At 43.7% G+C, this 19936-nt stretch overlaps 1 protein-coding gene across 1 annotated transcript; it reads right to left on the reverse strand.

Moving 5' to 3' along the window:
• Window positions 1-9724: 9724 nt before the first annotated feature.
• On the reverse strand, window positions 9725-12255 carry OTOR (otoraplin; the record flags this gene model as incomplete). The annotated part of the gene is made up of 4 exons (XM_082670827.1): window positions 12125-12255; window positions 11619-11758; window positions 10598-10708; window positions 9725-9748 (listed from the first exon to the last, which is right to left on the reverse strand). Exons 1-4 carry the CDS (start codon window positions 12237-12239, stop codon window positions 9725-9727), a joined length of 390 nt encoding a protein of 129 aa, XP_082526953.1. The 5' UTR covers window positions 12240-12255.
• Window positions 12256-19936: the final 7681 nt, after the last annotated feature.

The raw sequence follows: 19936 nt of genomic DNA on the forward strand, positions 1-19936 counted from the left end.
GTCAACCTTAGGCTAAATGTGCTGTGTTTAAATTTTAATTGTAGCCACAAATGTACAAAGACTCTATAAATATACCTGTGTGCCTAGGAAGCTCTCCCAAGAAAGGTTAAACAGGATGACAATAGCAAAGGAGAAGTAAAGGGGAAGAGAGATCCCTGTTAGGTAAAGGGAGCTGGTGCTATTGAAATTGACAATGCATGCATTACTGAAGGGTAAGAGAGTGCTATTTTTGCTTGAGAAATAATAGGGTATTATAATCATCTTCTGGAAGAAGCTGTAAAGCTAGGAGGACATGATAGCTGTTTGGAAAGCAATTAAGCAGTCTCCAAGTCCTCTAGGACTGAAAATAAATGCTGGAAGAAATGCAAATAGCTTGCAGCCCCCATCATGTGTCAGCCCTTCACTAGCCCTGAGCCCTGCCAGAGCTGATGAAGGGCATTTGGTGAAATGTTACATGGGAAGCAGGGGCATGCAGAGCTAGAGCATGAAGCAAAAAGACTGTGTTTAAGATCATGGAGAAAGGGATTTGCCAATGGTCATTTGTAACAGGCTGATTGCAAAACGGATGTTCTCTGTGCTGTGTCATAAGGTGTGGGGTATGCGTGTCAGGATAAGTTCACACAGACCCATTTTTCAGGTATCCAGCTCTACCTAATGGTTCCTTACAAAACAAATACAACCTAGAGTGGACTCGGGAAACAAGCACAACCGAAGGTAATTGCTTAGGCCTTCCTAGGATTTGTTATTCTTTCAAACTTCATTTATCGATGAGTATCACCCCTTACAGTAGACTTTCTTAACCTGGACGCTATTGCCACTTGGTTCTGGATAATTCTTGGTTGGGGGCTTTCTTGTACTTTATAGGATGTTTAGAAGCATCACTGGCTTCTGCCGACTAGAGGCCAGTAGTGCCCTGCTCCAGTTGTGACAATCAAAAATGTCTCCAGATACAAATGAACTTATTTACAAAACAGAAACAGACTCACATAGAAAACAAACATGGTTACCAAAGGGAGAAGGGGGTGGGGGAAGGATAAATTAGGAGTTTGGGATTAGCAGATACAAACTAATATATAGAAAATAGATAAAAAACAAGGTCTAGGGCTTCCCTGGTGGCACAGTGGTTGAGAGTCCGCCTGCTGATGCAGGGGACACAGGTTCGTGCCCCGGTTCGGGGAGATCCCACATGCTGCAGAGCGGCTGGGCCTGTGAGCCATGGCCGCTGAGCCTGCGCGTCCGGAGCCTGGGCTCCGCAACGGGAGAGGCCACAACAGTGAGAGGCCCACGTACCAAAAAAAAAAACAAAACAAAAACAAAAACAAAACAAGGTCTTACTGTATAGCACAGGGAACTCTATTCAATATCTTGTAATGACCTAAAATGGAAAAGAATCTGAAAAAGAATATATATGTAACTGAATCACTTTGCTGTACACCTGAAACTAACACAGCATTGTAAATCAACTATACTTCAATAAAAAGAAAAATGTCTCCAGACATTGCCAAATGTCTCCAAGATTGGGGGATGGGGTCAAAGTACCCTCAGTAGACAGCCACCCTATTAGATCAAGTAGAAATCCAGACTTTCTTTCCTTTAAACTTATTCCAGCGTGGTGCCGAGGACGGCCTGTGATCTTGAAGCTAGGTTGTCTGGCTATAGATCCCTGTCCCTACATTTTACAAAAAAGTGATCTGGGATGCTGAGTCTTATGCCTTCAGCCCCTGGAGGGGGCTGTGGGTTGTCTTAACTGTTTTCTAGAGAAGCTTCTACTCTGAGCTCAAGGTGCTATTGCTGCTTTCCTATATAAATGAATTAAATCAACTAAAACAATCTATAAACTCTGCAGGGCTCCATATGCAAGGAAAACATGAAAAATGAGTCTGAAAGTGAAAAGTCAGTGATGCCCTAATGTGTGAATTTTAAAATCAGTTGAATTTATTACAAGGTCAGCAGTAATGGTGTATTAATACCCTGATCTATGCCATGGGACAAGCAGATTTTTAGCGTGTGTGTGATGGAGGGGAGGGGTGGAGTGTGTAGTAGAGTCCATCTCAGGAGGCGCCCCATACTGTCGATTCTGAATGCTGTGAAGGACGCTCACGCCCTGACTTGCAGACTCAAGTTTAGAAACTTCTCTCTGTAGGCCAGATCCCAAGTTCACCAGTAGATGTCACCCTGGTCCCACCAAAGTTTCTCACTGACGCACACCAGAAAGTTTCAGGGTCCACGGAAGTAGGTTGGGGAGGAAATCAGAGACGAGATTAGCCTCCTCTTGGTCACAAAGGATAAAGTAGGGATAGGATGCTGTGAGGATGAAGTGAAATGGAGGACCTTGTGCAGAGCTGGGGCTACAGAAGGTAAAGTTGGTGCACCCCCGAAACACCCCTGAATGCCACTGCAGTGTTGTTCATGCATCTCAGCACCTATGGCCTCTTCCAGTCTGCTTTGCCCTAAGGTAGAGAGAACCAGAACTGCCTGGAGATGACGTCCCACCACTGCAACACTTAAACAATGACCAATGGGCCAGAAGAACGCTCAGCTTGCCTTGACTCGGTCTGGATGGCCCCCGAAATGTCACTTCCTGCACCTGAGCCCTGGGTGGGTGGAGGCTGGAGCAATGGCTTCAAGGCCTTGCCTGGTTTGCTCCTTGTTGAACTGCACCCCTCCAAACCGTCCCCCCTGTCTCCCCCTGCCGCCTTCCTGTTGCCCCTGTCTCCCTCACCTGCTTCCCCTTGGAAGTCATTCTTCCATAAATCACTGTACATGAAACCTCATCTCAGGGTCTGCTTCTGGGGAACCTCATCTAAGACACTGGTTTACAGTTGATGCGCAAAAAAAGTTGGTTCCTTTCCCCCATGATCATCTATCTGTCTGCTTCAGGTAACAGTGGGATTTGGGAACTCAATTACCCAGAGTGGTCCCAGCGCGCCCCTGCCTTTTCCTGAAGGAGGACCAGCATCGCGAGTCTATCCAGCTGACCTGTTCTCTGTCTGCTGTCCCTCTGAGCCCGGCTGAGGCTGGTTCTGGGAACCAATGTGTCTCTTGTGGTCCTTGGGAGTCAAGATTCAAGGTTTTGTCTGCTGATCCATTTATGCTGGCACTGATACTAGTAACCTGAGGCTCAGGGAAAGATCCAGGAGCAGATTAAACGACTCTTCAGTCATTTTGGAGTCAGGAGGGGCAGAAGAGAGGAGAAACAGCAGGAGAGCATTGACAAGGGCTGAGTGACAGTGGGTCCAGGGACCCTGACTCAGGCTTTCTGTCTTGGGTTTGTAGAAATTGAAAAGCTGGCATGCAATTTTTTTTTTTTTTTCCAGCTTGATATAGGATGGCTCAAACAAATTAACATTCCCATCTCGACTGACTCATTTGGCCAGAATAAATTCACATGCTGCAGCAAATAGGAAAAAGGGAGAGAGAGGGTAAAAAGAGATGGGGGCGGGGCGGGGGGAGGAGGGGGAGATGTTAACAACACAAGCTCATTTTTTACCTCCAAAATACACTGGCTTTAGCGTAGCACACTCTTGAGAAAAATGATTAAAACAATTGCTCACATGTGACAGAATAGTCATTTCCATTTAGAAAAATGTTTAAATCATGGGTTGGGGAGCCTTCCCTGTCTTTATTAATAATGGGTTAGAGTGTAGGTTATATAAAGTGTGTGGATCAATAGATCATTTTCCTGGTTAAGTTACCGCTACACCACTGTATTTGTAGGTGATACAGCTGAGAAGACGTAGTAGCATGGAAAGGTCTTTAAGTCACGAAAATTGTATTTCAAGGGTAGAACATGGAATAGTATTAGTTTGTGTGATTTTCCTTTCTCTCTTTTTTTTTTTCAGCATTTCAGATAGATAAGTCTGCTTGTTGAAGAAATGAGATTTTTTCTTCCTAGTGCTGGCTCCTATGTCTTCTTTCCATTCAGAGCTGAAATACCCACTCCCTCCAGAGATTTGTTTAAATACTACATGAACTAGCTTCCTATTTCCCTGTATTGAACTGGATCCATGAGGGCACAGCCAATAAACACGAGAAGCAATAAATGCCCACACTTATCAAGGGTCAGGAGCGCGTGACACCCAAGGCACTGACACCTTCAATTTGCCTTTTTCTAAGCCTATGAAATATTCTAGGCTTTTCGAAAACTTGACTGCACAAAACCAGCTGCTGAATGTAACCACACTGTGAACGACGAACTAAGTCAACTGTGACTCAAGTATTTTTCGCACAAACTGTGTCTTCACAAAAGCCACTGGGGCAGGGAAGGGGGTGGGGACGCTAAAATATGGATGCTGGTGGTAGAAGTTGACTGGAGGCCTGACCATCCTGGCAATCCCCTCAGTGACTCCGTTTCACTTTGCCATTTCACATAGCAAGTTGGAAGAAACCCTTGTTAGGCCTGGTTAGGAAAGGGTCTTATGAATTCACGGCCAGGAATGGAAAAGATGGATCTCTAATCTTAATATCTGATGGGGATTCTGATTTACCTCTTGCAGGTTTGCAGAGAGCAAAAGCAGCTTGCCTGGGACTCTCCTGGCAGTCCAGTGGTAAAGAATCCGCCTTCCAACGCAGGGGACGCAGGTTCGATCGCTAGTTGGAGCACTAAGATCCCACATGCCGGGGTGGGGGGCAACTAAGCCCATGTACCGCAACTACTGAGCTCGCACGCCTCAACTAGAGAGCCCATGTACCACAAACTATAGAGCCCATGCGCCCTGGAGCCCGCTCCACAGCTAGAGAGAAACCTGAGCAGGCCACGTGCCCTAACGAAAAAGATCCCGCACGCCACAAAAAGATCCTGTGTGCTGCAACTAAGACCCAACGCAGCCAAAAAAAAAAAAAAAAAAAAAGAAATAAGGAAAATAAATAAATAAAATTAATATTTTTTAAAAAAGAGAGAGAGAGAGATTTACTTAAAAAAAAAAAAAAAAGCAGCTCGCCCAGCCACCAGCCCCTTGAACAAGAGGTATGACTTTTAACAAAAAGGAACGCTATTACATTAGTAATATGCTGCCCAGTGGTGGGGAGAGATGAGCTCACGGTGCTTTCAGCAGGTAATCAAAGTCTTGCCTTAAATTGCCTTTTCTTGCCTTTTGCTGAATGTTTGTTCCAGGGAAATAGCCAAGGGAGGGAATTCTGAAGCCTGTACTCTGAAAACGAGGTGCCTTGCAGAACAGTGGACTCGTTAATTGGGTCAACCTTAATAGTTTCTGCAGGACTGCAAGAGGTTTACCCCAAAAGACCTCTAGCCACTAATTTATTAGTCATCCCAAGGATATGTCACTATTGCAGGCACTCAGAAGGAGCGGCTGAAATCAAGTGAAGTCGCTCTTAGCTGGGCATCAGATAGCAGGAGAGTCTGATGGCCTCCTGCCATTTGCAACATCCTTTGAGGACGCAGGAGGGTGAGAGAGGGAAGAATTTGAAGAAAGAGAGCACTGAGGCTTATAAGGGGACAATATCTCCCTGGTGCCCAGGTATTTTTAAATGTTTCTTTGACAGAGCACCAGAGACATTTCCCTAGTAATGAAGGCAGGGAAGAGGTACCATCTCAGACATTAAATATAACGTTTGTCAAGCTTGTGTGTGTGTGTGTGTGTGTGTGTGTGCGCGTTTGTCAAGCTTGTGTGCGCCTGTGTGTCTGCATCTTTGTGCTAAGTATTTGCAGAATGTCTTGCAAACAACTTCAAAGAACCTAGGGAGAAAAACAGAAGTGTTCTGGAAAGAGAAGGTGCTCAAGATATACTTTTGGTTCACCTAAAGAAAAATCTGTAGTTCTCCCAAGGTTTCAGAAATGTTTTAAAAGCCTCTTAAATTAAAAAAGTTAATTTTACTAGCATTTATTACACGCCTACTGTGCACTGTGCTGTGTGATTTTACAAACACTATCTCATTTAATTTAATCCTCATAATTACCCTCAAAGTTAGTTATTATTATCCTCAAAGGCATTATTCCCACGTGTAGATGTGCAAATTGGGAAGCAAGAGGTTAAATGACACAAACATGGTGACACAAACAACAGAAGTCTGAGCCTTCGTCCCACACGATATGGAAGAGTCACAAGGGGTCTGAAATCTACAATGATTCCCATTGCAGGAATTCCACTGGCTTTGACATAACATGAGGCATGAACCAAGTGCAGCCTGTTTGGATTACTTGTATTTATTATATTTGACATAGCAAAAGTATATCCAATATAACATCATGTACTCTAGTAATCTATACAGAATAACCTCCTCGTTAGGATACATTCTGCTCACGCATACCTTTTTCAAGAAGGAGTGGAAACCACAGTACCTCAGTCTCCACCTGGGTCTCTGTTGTGATCCGAGGAGGCGTTCTCTCTTCCCAGTGGCTGCCTGCACTGCCATGTGCTTTGGGTCTTGTACAAGGCTCTCAACAGAGTGAGGGTCAAAATGTCTGGCCAGAGACCTGAACTTCCAGCATCCAGAGAGCAGAGAGACAGCATCCGGCTCTGCAGATACAGCGAGTGCCATCAAGGTACGGACCCCAAGTCCTCACGCTCTGGTGGGGCACCCCCTTTCTGAGCTGGATTTCCCAAGAGGCATTGTAATTCATACCCCTGCTAGGATGGCGATATACAAATGAGACAACCCTACTTGGCCGAGCCTAAATACGATTAGTTTACGGCTGAAGCCCATCTGGCTCTAGGTTTCATGGGTGAGCAAATTACATATGTTGATCTTTAGAAGGTGTGGTGACCCTCACATGCTGGTGTTGATGAAGGGCTGTGTCCAGAACTGGGATCTCAAATCTAAATTATACACGTATATTGTACACCATATCCCTGAATGGCTGGTGGAATGACTTGGGACTATGAGAATTTCAGGTGATTTTTTTTTTTAAAAATGAAACTAGGAAAAAGTACACAATCTGGAAAATGTTACAAATATCTTTGATGTAGACGTTCCAGATGGTCCGATGGGGAACTGCAGTTTCTGATCAGTGAAGCATCTGGAGGGTTAGAGCACAACTCCAGGAGTGACGGCCATTCTCATGCAGCCCTCTTGGGTCAGATAATAGTGGCTGCCACGTAGGGGTCCTACCATGTGCAGACCCTGTGCACACGTTGTATTTAAAATTTGCAACAACTCAGCCACGAAGTTGTCATTAACCCCTTTTATTTTTTGGCCGTGCTGCATGGCATGCGGGATCTTAGTTCCCCAACCAGGGATAGAACCTGAGCCCCCTGCAGTGGAAGCACGGAGTCTTAACTACTGGACCGCCAGGGAAGTCCCTAAGGCCTTTTATAGTCAAGAAAACAGAGGTCCCGAGAGGTTAGAACCATATTCAGGCATGCACAGATAGGAAACCGCGGCACTGACATGTACATCCCACATTCTTCCATGGTGCCCTGGGCTCTGTTCTCATCACCCAATTTTTCTGAGCCACCAATTCCACACATCCCATAAGCAAGATTTCAGGTTTTTGCCTGCCAGCGTCCACCATGCCCTGACTCTTTTCGCCTTCGATGGCTTTCTGTACTGGCCTTGTCCTGCGCTGGTACCCACTCTGAGTAGCCCTGCTCTAGGCAGTCTCCCACTTGCCCTAAGTGGGCTCATGGAATCGACTTGTCTACGCTACTCATGTCCACTCCCCGTATTGTTTCCTTATTCTTCCATAAGCAGAAGTCTCACGGAATTAAATGTGTATGCTTTTCCCCTATTCATCTTTCCTACACCAGTTTTAACTCTTATGTCCAGCCAAAGAGCCTAGAAGAGTAGAAGGAAGTTTTTCCCTTCCTACATGTGTCCATGAATCCCTGAGGGTCTTGTTAAAATGCAGATTTTGATTCAGAAGGTCTGCAGTGGGCCCTGGGACTCTGCTTTCTAATCAGCTTCCAGGTGAGGCCATCCTGCTACTGGTCCAGGGATGGCATTTTGCTTTCCCAGAGCCTAAAGGTGGTGTTTAAAGTTCCTGCAAGTGCTTTCATTCTTTTACTGCAGATAAGCCCCCAAGGAGATTTAAATCAATCAATGACCTCCAACTCCTACATGAGACCAGTCCTGGGGGTGGGAGCAGATTTGGGCCAGGAGGGAGCCTATAGCTGGAAGCCGTGTGCCTCGGGCACTCCAGGCTGGATGCCTGAAGCCAGACAGATAGGGGCTTTGGACAGAGTGAGGGCACAATGGGGGCGCTGGGTGTCTCGAGGGGTGATGGGGTGTCTGGAACGGAGGGCCAGCAAGTAAGAGGCAGAAACAGAGGTTGGATAAATGCCTCTTAGCTTAAAATTGTGTTGAGAGCTCTAGATGTTGCATGAAATCTTTTACGGAATAAAGTGAGATAGAAAAAAAATAGTAGGTGGGTTTGGGTTTAGGGGGCTTTTTCTTGGGAGTGGGGTACCATTTTATTTGACTGACCTCCCTAAGAGTTTGGCAAAAACATATTCACCTAAAGTCACAATGGGCACAGCTGGACAATGACTCTGGGGTCCAAGCCTCCAACTTGTCCTAAATGCCCTTCTCTTCATGACTGTGGGATGCTCAGACCCCAGCAAACTGAGAAACAAACCCCATTCCCAACCCCCACCTCCCAGACTTTCTATTCCTCAAGGTGAAAGTGTTTTTAAAAAAATTTTTTAAACTCAGAAATTGTGAACAAATTTTTGAGTGTAGTACAGGCATTTTAACGTTACATTACATGTAAACAAACAAAAGCTCATGACTACATCAAAAGGATTACATTAGTAATACACAATCAAAGCCGATTTCCAGTTACAGGGAGAAGAACTCGTGGGTCCATCAGGACCACCACACCTGTATCCCCTCGCCAGATTTCTTAACACAGCACCCTTGATGGGGGAATTTGCACAGGAAGAGGAAATTCGAAGTTGAAATAGAAGTGGAGAAAATAACCCATAGACTTTTTTTTTCTGTATATTTCGACTTGAAGATTGAATAATATCCAGTAACAGCACATAATAAGGGGAAACTATTCCACTGCAAATACTTCATAAAGCATCCCACAACCACTTACTAAAATTTAAATTTTTTAATTTATGAAAATTAAAATTTAACATTATTTAAAATTGGGGGAGAGGTAAGTTGATCATTTAGAAGGTCAAATGATTCAACTGAAATAATTTGTGAGACATTTTTTTAAAGAGAAATTTAGAGGCATAGTCCAAACATCTATGAGTCCAAACAGCTCTTTTTCTTCCCCAACAGCTTCACATCCCAAAGGCATCAAATATTAAAAGTAACAACAATCCTAGAATACTCCTTGATGACATAGCCCCTTTGTGTACATTATAATACTCCAACTGGCCAGAGAGACAAATAAGTAGAAAACGTCATGTCCAAAGAAAAGACCTATGACCTAAGTTTATATGGGGCTCCAAAGAGCTTAGAAGAATTACCACTTAGAAATAACTATAAATGAACTACCTTCTATATGATCCCTGTGTAAGAGAAGATTCTCTAGGCTGAAAAAAATTGTCTACTTTCAATTCATCCACTTAGCCAAAGGTCACCCTGTCCCAGTGGGTGGGAAGACCAGGCTCGGAGAACACCCCCTCCCCCCTGCCCTTTCCCCCTCCTTCCTCTCTCCTCCCGCCCTCCCCTTCCCTTTATCTGCTATCTCCAGCCCCAAGCGAAACCCTTGAAACAAAAGTCAGAAATTAGGGACGTGTATTTTTTGGTTATTTTCGCTTTTTTCTTTGTTTTTGGTGTTTCCTTTCTATCTGCAAATTTGTCTAACTTCTTACTCGCAGAAGAAGTCAATATCCTGGAAGAAAACAAAAGCAAAAAAAGATTGAGCTGAGCGTGCAGGGTCAGAAAACAGATGTAGATTCTTTACTTCAAATCATATGTCATCAAAGGGAAATTTGGATTTAAAATAAGCAAAGTCTGAACCCCAAAGACTATGACACAAGTATTACTTTAAGTCAAAAACTACTTAAAGTGAAGATTCTCAAATACACTTTTAATTTATGGTTATTTGACACTCTCAAGCTCAATGCTAAGACATGATGACAAGCGAGTCGCATTTGTGTAGGTTGGGCAATGTTTTGAAGTTATTTTGCACAGCCGTTAGCTCCAGGAGAATCGTTTCAAAAGAACCACCTTGCAAAGTAGCTCAAAGGGGATCTTTTATTTCTGTTCTGGGTATACAAGACCCCAGGGCATTAGGAAGAGTACAATTTTTTTTCATGCATAAGTAGAGTCTATCTATCACAAAAGTAGGCATTCAAACATTTTCCAGAATGTTTTGATTTTGTCAAATACAGGTGCTGATTTTTTTCTCAGCCCAAGTCTTTAGTCAACAAGTGTACCCATGAGTTAAGAGTCAGCTAATATTATGTTGGTTTCTTTCTTTGTGACATGGAGCCCTTTCCAGGATAACTTGCATCTAAAACAAAGGGGGTTGGTAGAGAAATTTCACTAACCTTTCGACATTGATAGTAGGTATAAAAACTCCCCCAAATCTCGTTGTCTAGAGATGTCACCACTGAAAGTGTCGGGGGGCTTTTCATGATGCACCTCGTAAGTTGCATGATGCATTATTCCCACCTGCCTACATCTACATTATTACCTTGAGATCTGAGTCCTTCCCTGGCACCTCCAGGACGCTTACCGTGGTGGGAACTTCCTTGGTGGCTTCTTGGTACACGTGTTGCTCCTGGACCACGTTGCTGGGGAAATAACCCACAGTTCCCATCTCGTCCTCAGGTTGATCGCCATAAACCTGAGTGCCCAGAAGTGTCACAGTGAGGGGAAAGCTGATGTGAGTCGTCTTTTAGAAACCCTCAGGCATCCTCTTTGCTATCCATGAGAGTTACATAACTGCCAGTGCTTTGCTTCTCAGTCTGGATTCTGGGGGGCTCAGACCCAGATTTGAAGTCAACCCACAGAAACTGTGTGTGTGTTCTTTTGTGGCCTAATCTTCCTGGTCTCCCTACTTTAGCATTGCTCTATGCAATCTTGTGAGTTGCCTGAAATCTTTTTTGGAACCCATAAATAAAGTCTGCACCTTTTTAAAAAAGGTAAACAGACACTGTTATTTTAAAGGACTTTTAAAGGACTCTCTCTATTTTTAAAAATTCAAATGAACAGGTCTCAAGTGAATCTAAGATTTAATTCTTTATTACTTGAGAATTTATCTCTGGTGCTGGAGCTGCAGCTGCAGTGGAGGACAGTAAATCAATCCGGCTTCATCCCTCCCTAGGGCCCACCCCTGCACGTTTTAACTGAAGAAAGCAGATTCTTTGGAATTAAAGACGGTGTTAAAGTTTCCTTAAAAATATTGAAACGTAGCCTGACTGCCAGTACACATGCCTTTTACTTGGCAAATCCACTCAAATATTTTTGAATAAGTTTCAAACTCTTTGGGATGTTCAAGCCCCCATGTGTTTGACTAGATTTCTTGCCAAACCATCAAATAAACCTACATTTGGTTTTGTTATGAAATTTTCTTTGTTTCTTCAAAATGCAATAAAAGCAAATAGATATGAATTTTTGCACTGGTATCCACAGCATCTATATTGTTCTTAACAGCTAGTTTTAAATATTAAAAGGCATTGCAGATAGGTAACAGAGGAAAAATTAAGAGAAACATATGTCAAGATGTGTATATATATTAAATAATCTCGTCTTACACTGCCAGCCCAAAATTCTCCAGCTTCTTTTTCTTTTACCAGCTTTGAGTAAACATAGATCCACTGCCCTTTTTTAACGTTAATGAATCTACAGTCTGGGGCACTGTAATCTTCTTGAGCTCGGGCCAGAGAAATAGTATCTGGAAGAAAAACACACTGAAATGTTTATCTAGAAGAAAAAATCATTGGCTCCTGGATTTTATCACAGCAAAAAGGCAGAGCATATAAGAAAACTAGGAAATCAGAGTGACTAATACCTCCTAATTTATAGCTCATGTTCAGTTCCAGAAGATAACTAAGGTATTAAAGCAGCACCCAGCAGAATCTTAGCCAAGTGAATTCTTCATGGTAAGACACAAAAGGCACAGACCAGGAGAAACAATGCTAATCCCATGCACATTAGAGAAAATTCACTTACAAGTACAATTAGATTTTATGCTATTGTTGCATATTTCTTTTTTGATTATATAATAGAAAGGTAAGGAAAGGCATAAAAAAGTCCTTACAGACACACTCGTCATCTGCACACAGCTTCCTGGAAGCAAGTCTGTCCATAAATATTCCATGCACGGCACATATGGCCACAAGACCTGGGAGGAAAAGTAACAATAGTCTTGCCATCTTCCTTTTTTGCTGTTTTTGCTTTTGCCCTTTGAGTGGAAGTGGAGACTGACTTCAGTGCTTCCTGTCTTTTATGTGAAAGCCAGACATCTGGGTAAGTCCCCCGGCCAATGGGGAGGTGGCTACCGTTTCTCTGCTTTCATAACAGCTACTGGGCTCTAGGGGCTAGTTAGCATCTGATTTCCCAAAGAGACTCAAACTCTGTGTCTTTTTTACACAGAAATTGTATCCAAAATGATCCACCATTGTTAAAGTCACTTTCACTGTGGTTTATTGTATCAGGAAGACATTGTTGAAAGAACTATGAGAATTTCAAGTCATTTAAAAAATGTTTTTAGTTCAAACCTCATAGTCTTTCAATGTATGAGCAAAGATGTACTAACTGCAGGAAACTGTTGAAGATGTGAGATCTATACCCTTAATACAAATAATTTTGATTTAAACATTTAATAAACATCTGGATTTATATAATAGATAAGTCAAGGATGCTTACATTTACAAATCACTCATGATAGGATTCTTAGGAGTCATGTCTGTTGGGGCAAGCATGGACTGTAACACAACAAGACCCTACTAATGGGGGGTGGTGGGGGGAGAAGGGGTAGGTGGGCTGGGAAAAATGGAACAGGCTTTTTTTCTACCTCCTCTCTCGGAGATTTTTGAAATTCAGTCTCAAAACGCTCATGGCTCATAGAGGAGGGAGTAAAGCTGGAGGTTTGTTTCTCCTCGAACCCCCATGCCTCCCTGGCCTGCTTCAGGGCATCTTTCCCATGGGAAGAGGGGCACAGTTACAAGTCATCAAAGTTGAAGCGCTGGGACTTCCCTGGTGGTCCAGTGGTTAAGACTCCGTGCTTCCAGTGCAGGGGGTGAGGGTTTAATCCCTGGTTGGGGAATTAAGATCCTGCATGCCACGTGATGCAGCCAAAAAAAAAAAAAAAAAAAAGGACAAAGTTGAAGCGCTAATACCTGTCCCCATCTAGTCAACAAATATTTCCTGAACACCTGCTATGTGCCAGGCACTGTTGTAGGCACTAGAGACAGCCATGAATTAAAAAAGGTCTGGACCCAAGGGTTTACTTTCTATTGGGAGAAGGAGACAATAGGTTTCTGCATGTCGTAGGGTGTTTGGGATTTTTTTTCTCTCATAAGGTGGCCCCCTGCCCCCTCATTATTTCTAGACTAGAGGCCCTGTCAGGCTGCCCTGTCGAACTTGGTTGCTGATAAAGTTTTAGAGCAGAACACCCTTTTCTCTCCCCCGAAACACTGTCACCTGACAAAATGAGGGACGAGCATTCAACTTACAAAATAGGTACAAAACTATTTTCCAAGGGATAAACTGGTAAAGCAAAATATAGTACAATGAAAAAGTTTGATTGTTTTAGGGATGTGTGAGTATGTAACAAAGTTTTACCGTTTGGGTGTGTGTGGTGTAGGGGTGGGAGTGGCGTGTTCTTTTCAAGGGAGGATCTCTTACACGGCTGGCCCTGATGTGGAAGCTCGTGAAATCCAATATCTTCATTATAGACGAGGAAGCTGAGGCCCAGCACAGGCCAGAGCTGCCTTTCTTAACCACACCAAGGGTCAGCCAGCAGGACTGTAGTCCAGTGCTGTTTCCATGCATCCACTATCAACTTAGAATTGGGGTTTTAAATTCTTTATTTCCTGTTTCACTTCAAGGAAGGGGTGAATTAGAAATCATTTTTGAAAGCAGAATGCCAGTGCATTTTTTCTTCCTATAATCTAGGGGCCTAAGAGGATCTCTCGGAAAATGAAAGCATCGATCAAAATCCTCTTTATCCTGATCAGGCAGCTGTTTTACAGACTGCGACAGTCTCCAGCCAGCTGTCAACACAGGAGAGTCAAAAGACAATTGCCGTTTAAGAGGCACTTTCAGAAATGAAGACTGCGCAAACTCAGATGGCCACACCCTAGGCAGGTCCCCAAAGCAGAGTGAAACGTTGAATACAGACACGTCTGAGCTGTCACAACAACTTAGACAACTAAGCTGATGCTGACACAAAGCCATCATGGGCCATTTGAAGGTGGAGAACTAAGAAAAGAGATGCCAAGCCTTCTGAGTGCATCCTGGGCAGGCCTGGTACGTCCCAGCATTCTGCAGTAGGCAGAGACCAGGTGAAGACTAGAGGCCTCTTTGTAAAATTTTGCTCACAAATAGGAATTTAAACTTAGAATAACTCAGCAAGCTGTCGTGGCCGGTAGCACACTCGAGTTACCACAGCACATTCGGAGGGTCCAGAGAAGGGCTCTGCCCTGAGCTTACTTCCCTCCTGCTTCTGGATTTTCAGATAGATTCTTTGAGCCTTTAATCCCCAAAAGACATTTTTTTTTCCTTTAGTTCCTAAATTAGCTTCTCAGTCTGGGGTTCTTAAAGTGGAGGCTGTGGTTCCTTTAGGGTCTAAAAATGGGCTTTTACAGGGACTTCCCTGGTGGCGCAGTGGTTAAGAATCCACCTGCCAATGCAGGGGATATGGGTTTGAGCCCTGGTTCGGGAAAATCCCACGTGCCGCGGAGATACTAAGCCCTTGCGCCACAACTACTGAGCCTGTGCTCTAGAGCCCGTGAGCCACAACTACTGAAGCCAGCATGCCTGGAGCCCATGCTCTGTGGCAAGACAGGTCACTGCAATGAGGAGCCCACGCACAGCAATGAAGACACAACGCAGCCAAAAATAAATAAATAAATTTATTTTAAAAATTAATAAATAAAATAAAAATAGGCTTGGGCTTCCCTGGTGGCGCAGTGGTTGAGAGTCCGCCTGCCGATGCAGGGGACACAGGTTCGTGCCCCAGTCCAGGAAGATCCCACATGCCGTGGAGCGGCTGGGCCCGTGAGCCATGGCCGCTGAGCCTGTGCATCCGGAGCCTGTGCTCCGCAACAGGAGAGGCCACAACAGTGAGAGGCCCGCGTACGGCAAAAAAAAAAAAAAAAAAAAAAGGCTTGGACAAGTGGACGGGGTGGAAACAGCCTCCTCGCCTTGACGTACAAGGCCCTGCATGATCTGGCCCCTCCGCCCCTCTGAGGTCACCTTCTGTCACTCCCCCTCACACCAGCCACTTGAAAATGCAAAGCTCATTTCTCCTTTAGGCCCTCTAAGCTTATTGCCTGGGATACTTTTCCTCCAGATACTGGTCTTCTGCTCTCTGATAGTCAAGATGTCTCCACCGACAGACCAGTTTAACAGAGCCAGTCCCGCACTCCCGCAACCCAATCCATCCATCACTTGACCAGTGGTCACTGTTCTGATGCACATTTCACTACCTGGCATGCCTTGTTTACCTACTTGGTGATTTGTCCCCCTGACACCACAATGAAAACTCCACGAGGTGGGGACGTCCACTGCTCTATCTTTAGCACCCAGAAAAATACTCGGTACTCGTAAATAGGTATTCATTGAATGAATGCATGATCCCCGAAATTAAATGCTTAGGTGTATACATGCATGTGTACTCTTTTTTTCTGGGCAAAGTCCCTAGGTTTTATCAGGCCTAAAGAGATGTTCATTACACCCCTCAAATTAAGACTCATTGACTAAATGATTAGGGCAGAGATGCTGGGGTCCTGCCATCAAAGCATGGTCTCCAGACCAGCAACTTTAGCATCACTTCATAAAGTCTCTCAGACCCCAGCCCAGTCCTGCTAAATCGGAATCGACTTTTTAACAAGATACAAGTGATTCGTATGAACATTAAAGTTTGAGAAGTGCTGCTCGAGGGCAAATCAAATACAGCACAAATTTTTAGCCAGGATTTCACATTCGTCATCAGGTCTTTGCTGGATACAACATTTTCAAGGGACAAAATGCCTGTTAAGTACCCAAACAAAATACTTTAGGCCTTTAAGTTTAAAATGGAGATGTGAGACTCTCCGAATAGTTTCCATTTTGACGCTATCTTCTATAGACTACCTTTGAAAAATATAATTTAAACTAATAATCTAATCATATAAGCCACTTCATAAAGGTAGAAATCTGCTTTGTTAGTTCTTAACTTTGACTCACGTTGGACTCAATCGGGGAGCTTAAGAAATATTGACGACTGGGTTTCACCCCTAGAGATTGGGATTTAATTTATCTGGGGTGTAGGTTAGGGATGGGTATTTGAAAATATCTCCCAGATGATTCTAATATGCAGCCAAAGTTGAAAGTTAAATTCAAGTTGAAAACTGCTATATTTAATGGATAACAACATCTGCTCCCTCTAGACCCTCCGTGCAACTCCCACAGATCAGTAAGTTAAGGATGGTCAGAAGATCCTAGTTTGATCGAATCTTTTTCAAAATATAGTTACTAAATACATGGAGATTAATGGGCCTCGAGAAGAATAAGTTACAAGTAAGGAGAGGGGAAAGGCTAGAATAAACTCAGTGCTATTGGGTTGCAATCAGAGGTACTGTTGCAAATTCATTATTTTTAGTATAAAAGGTTAGGACAGGCTGAGGAACTGACAGGAGACTAAAGAGACATGACAACTACACTCAACACATGATCCTGGATTGGATTCTCGGGTCATGATTGGGACATCAATCAATAGGATGGGGACTTCCCTGGTGGCACAGTGGTTACGAATCCACCTGCCAATGCAGGGGACACGGGTTCGATCCCTGGTCTGGGAAGATCGCACATGCCATGGAGCAACTAAGCCCGTGTGCCACAACTACTGAAGCCTGCACACCCTAGCGCCTGCATGCCGCAACTACTGAGCCCATGTGCCGCAATTACTGAGCCCATGTGCTGCAACGAGAAGCCACCGCAATGAGAAGCCTGCGCACCGCAACAAAGAGTAGCCCCCACTTGCCACAACTAGAGAAAGCCCGCGCAGCAACGAAGACCCAACACAGCCAAAAATAAAATATAATAAAATACAAAAAAATAAATTGGATGAATGTTATTCCTTGATGTTGCTGGTCATCTAGAAGTTATGTGGAAGAGTGGTCTTGTACTTAGGAAATTCACACTGAAGTTTTTAAGGGGGTAACAAGCGATCAGGTCAACACACTGTCAAATGGTTCTGCTAGGGCTCAGGGTGGGCCTCCCCGAAATAAGGTATATTGATTATTTTGAATTAGTTACTTAAGGAACCGCCAATGCAAAAGTGACACCCTGACCCTCCTTTCTGCCAACCAGAAAGCAGGAAATAAACCTCTCATGTGAAAGATGCACCCCCTGCATCTAGAGGTAGGACACCCCTTTCACCAGAGATAGGGAATTCAGGTCAAGAAGCTTGTATAAACAAGCCTTGTTACTCCTTTACTACCTCAGGGTCGAACTGTTCAGATTCTTCACTAATTGAGCACCCCAAACCTAAGTTTCTTTGCCGTGTCACTTCATCTCTAGTTTATTCTTTCTCTAGAAGGTATAAAAGCTGCCTGCTTTGGCCACTACTTAGGTCTCATTTCTATGAGACCTCTGTCTGCATGAATTAAAAATTTTTTTCCCCCGTTAATCTGTTTTGTATCAATTTCATTATTAGTCCAGCCACAAGAACTCAGGAGGGGTAGAGGGGGAAATTTCTCCTCGACAGTTCAAAAATATGTATGGGAGCTCTGCGTACTATTTCGGCTTTTATATAAATCAGAAAATTTTTCAAAATAAAAAGCTTTCAAAAGTAATCAAATGTCACTCCTCTGCTTGAAATCTTCTTCTAACAGAACGTATGTCCAACACAGACTTGTACGTGAATATTCACAGCCACTTTATTCCTAACGGCCCCAAACTGGAAAGAACCCAAATGCCCATCCACTGGCGGAACAAACTGATCCACGCAACAGAGATGAATCTCAAAAGCATCCTAGACAGGGCACAGTCGCAGTGACAGAAAGCAGATGGGTGGCTGCCTGGGGTCGGGATGGGGGGACTGACTGACTGCAAAGGGGCACAAGGCAGCTCTTGTCTTTGAGGGGTGACAGAACGCTCTATATCTTGATTATGACTCTCACACAACTTATACAACTGCCAAAACTCATCAACTATTGATAGAGTACTAAGAGTAGCGGGGGCTACGAGCTCTGTAGTTGTGGCTCGCGGGCTCTAGAGCACAGGCTCAGTAGTTGTGGCACACAGGCTTAGTGGCTCCGCAGCATGTGGAATCTTCCCGGACCAGGGATCAAACTCGTGTCCCCTGCACTGGCAGGCGGGTTCTTAACCACTGCAAAACCAGGGAAGTCCTGTGAAACATCTTCTGAGACAAGCTAAGGACAGTCACTGAGAGCAAGCAGTTAGAAAATGTACTAGCAAATGGCATTGCTGTCAACATGCAAGAGCATGGTCTTTTTTCTAGTAACTCACTGTTAATACATTTTACGGACATACATGAACTTGACAACTAGGTTAAAAAGTTATTCATAAGAATCAGACTCTGCAGGTGGAAAGTTAAGGGATAAAAATTATTCTGCTTTTTCCTCCTCATGTATGCACAAGAGTGATGTGATAAAAATCTACATAACTCTGAAAGTGGTCTTCCTATAAATATGTATCCCATATATATTCAATACATAAAAAAATCTAAGTGATAAGGAAAAGTCTTGTTCCAGGAAATATTAAAACAGGAACACAAAAAGTGATTAATAGTCACTTTACCATGCACTATACATAAAAAATCGTCCACTTCTACAGACACCTGTGGTTTTGCTAGCAGGGGACTTGAATCAATAGCCTTAGGTAGAAATCAAATACTACAGAAAATGAGCTTTGGAAATATCTGAGCATCCGTGTTCAAGAAGCACAAAGAGGCAGCAAGATTAGGATTGGCAACCTTTGCAAGTCAGCCTACTAGTCTTCAAAAAGATTACAGACTAAAAATCTTTCCTTTGGAGGTTGTTCAATAATGAGGTTAATAACTGAGCAGGTATTCCTTAGGAACGACCCTGCCTCAAGAGGGTAAGAGCATAAAATGTGAAGTCTAAAGACAATATTCCCTTTCCATCTGTTTTCCCAGAAAACAGTAAGTACAGTTACTCCTAAATGGCCTTTATTCAATTAAAAACTGGATGAAAAGATTTGTGAAATGTCTACTACCAGCAAATACTATGCTCATTTATATGAATATGAAGAGGAATTTAGATCCTGCCCAGGTCCCACCTTCTTCTCATATCCAGGATATCACTTTTATCATTAGTAAAAGAATCATTAAAAAAACTAAACAGGGAATTCCCTGGCGGTCTAGTGGTTAGGACTCGGCACTTCCACTGCAGGGGGTCTGGGTTCGATCCCTGGTCGGAGAACTAAGATCTCCGTGTGGTGCACCCAAAACAAAGAAAAATCCCACAAACAAAAACAAACAAAAAAATGAATTCCAGGATGGCAGTTCATACACATAAAACATTACAGAAAATATAATCAAGTGCTTGATCTAATTCTCCTTTACTTTTATTAAAGTGGTTCAATGTTTCTCTACCATTAGCTACTCCAAAATAACACTAGAAAAGCATCTACCATTAGCTACTCCAAAATAACACAAGAGGGGACTTCCCTGGTGGCGCAGCGGTTGAGAATCTGCCTGCTAATGCAGGGGACATGGGTTCAAGCCCTGGTCTGGGAGGATCCCACAAGCCGCAGAACAACTAAGCCTGTGAGCCACAACTACTGAGCCTGCACGTCTGGAGCCTATGCTCCGCAACAAGAGAGGCCGCGATAGTGAGAGGCCCGTGTACCGCGATGAAGAGTGGCCCCCGCTTGCCGC

Source organism: Grampus griseus (assembly GCF_964374135.1).
Source record: "Grampus griseus genome assembly, chromosome: 14".
Lineage (NCBI taxonomy): Eukaryota > Metazoa > Chordata > Mammalia > Artiodactyla > Delphinidae > Grampus > Grampus griseus.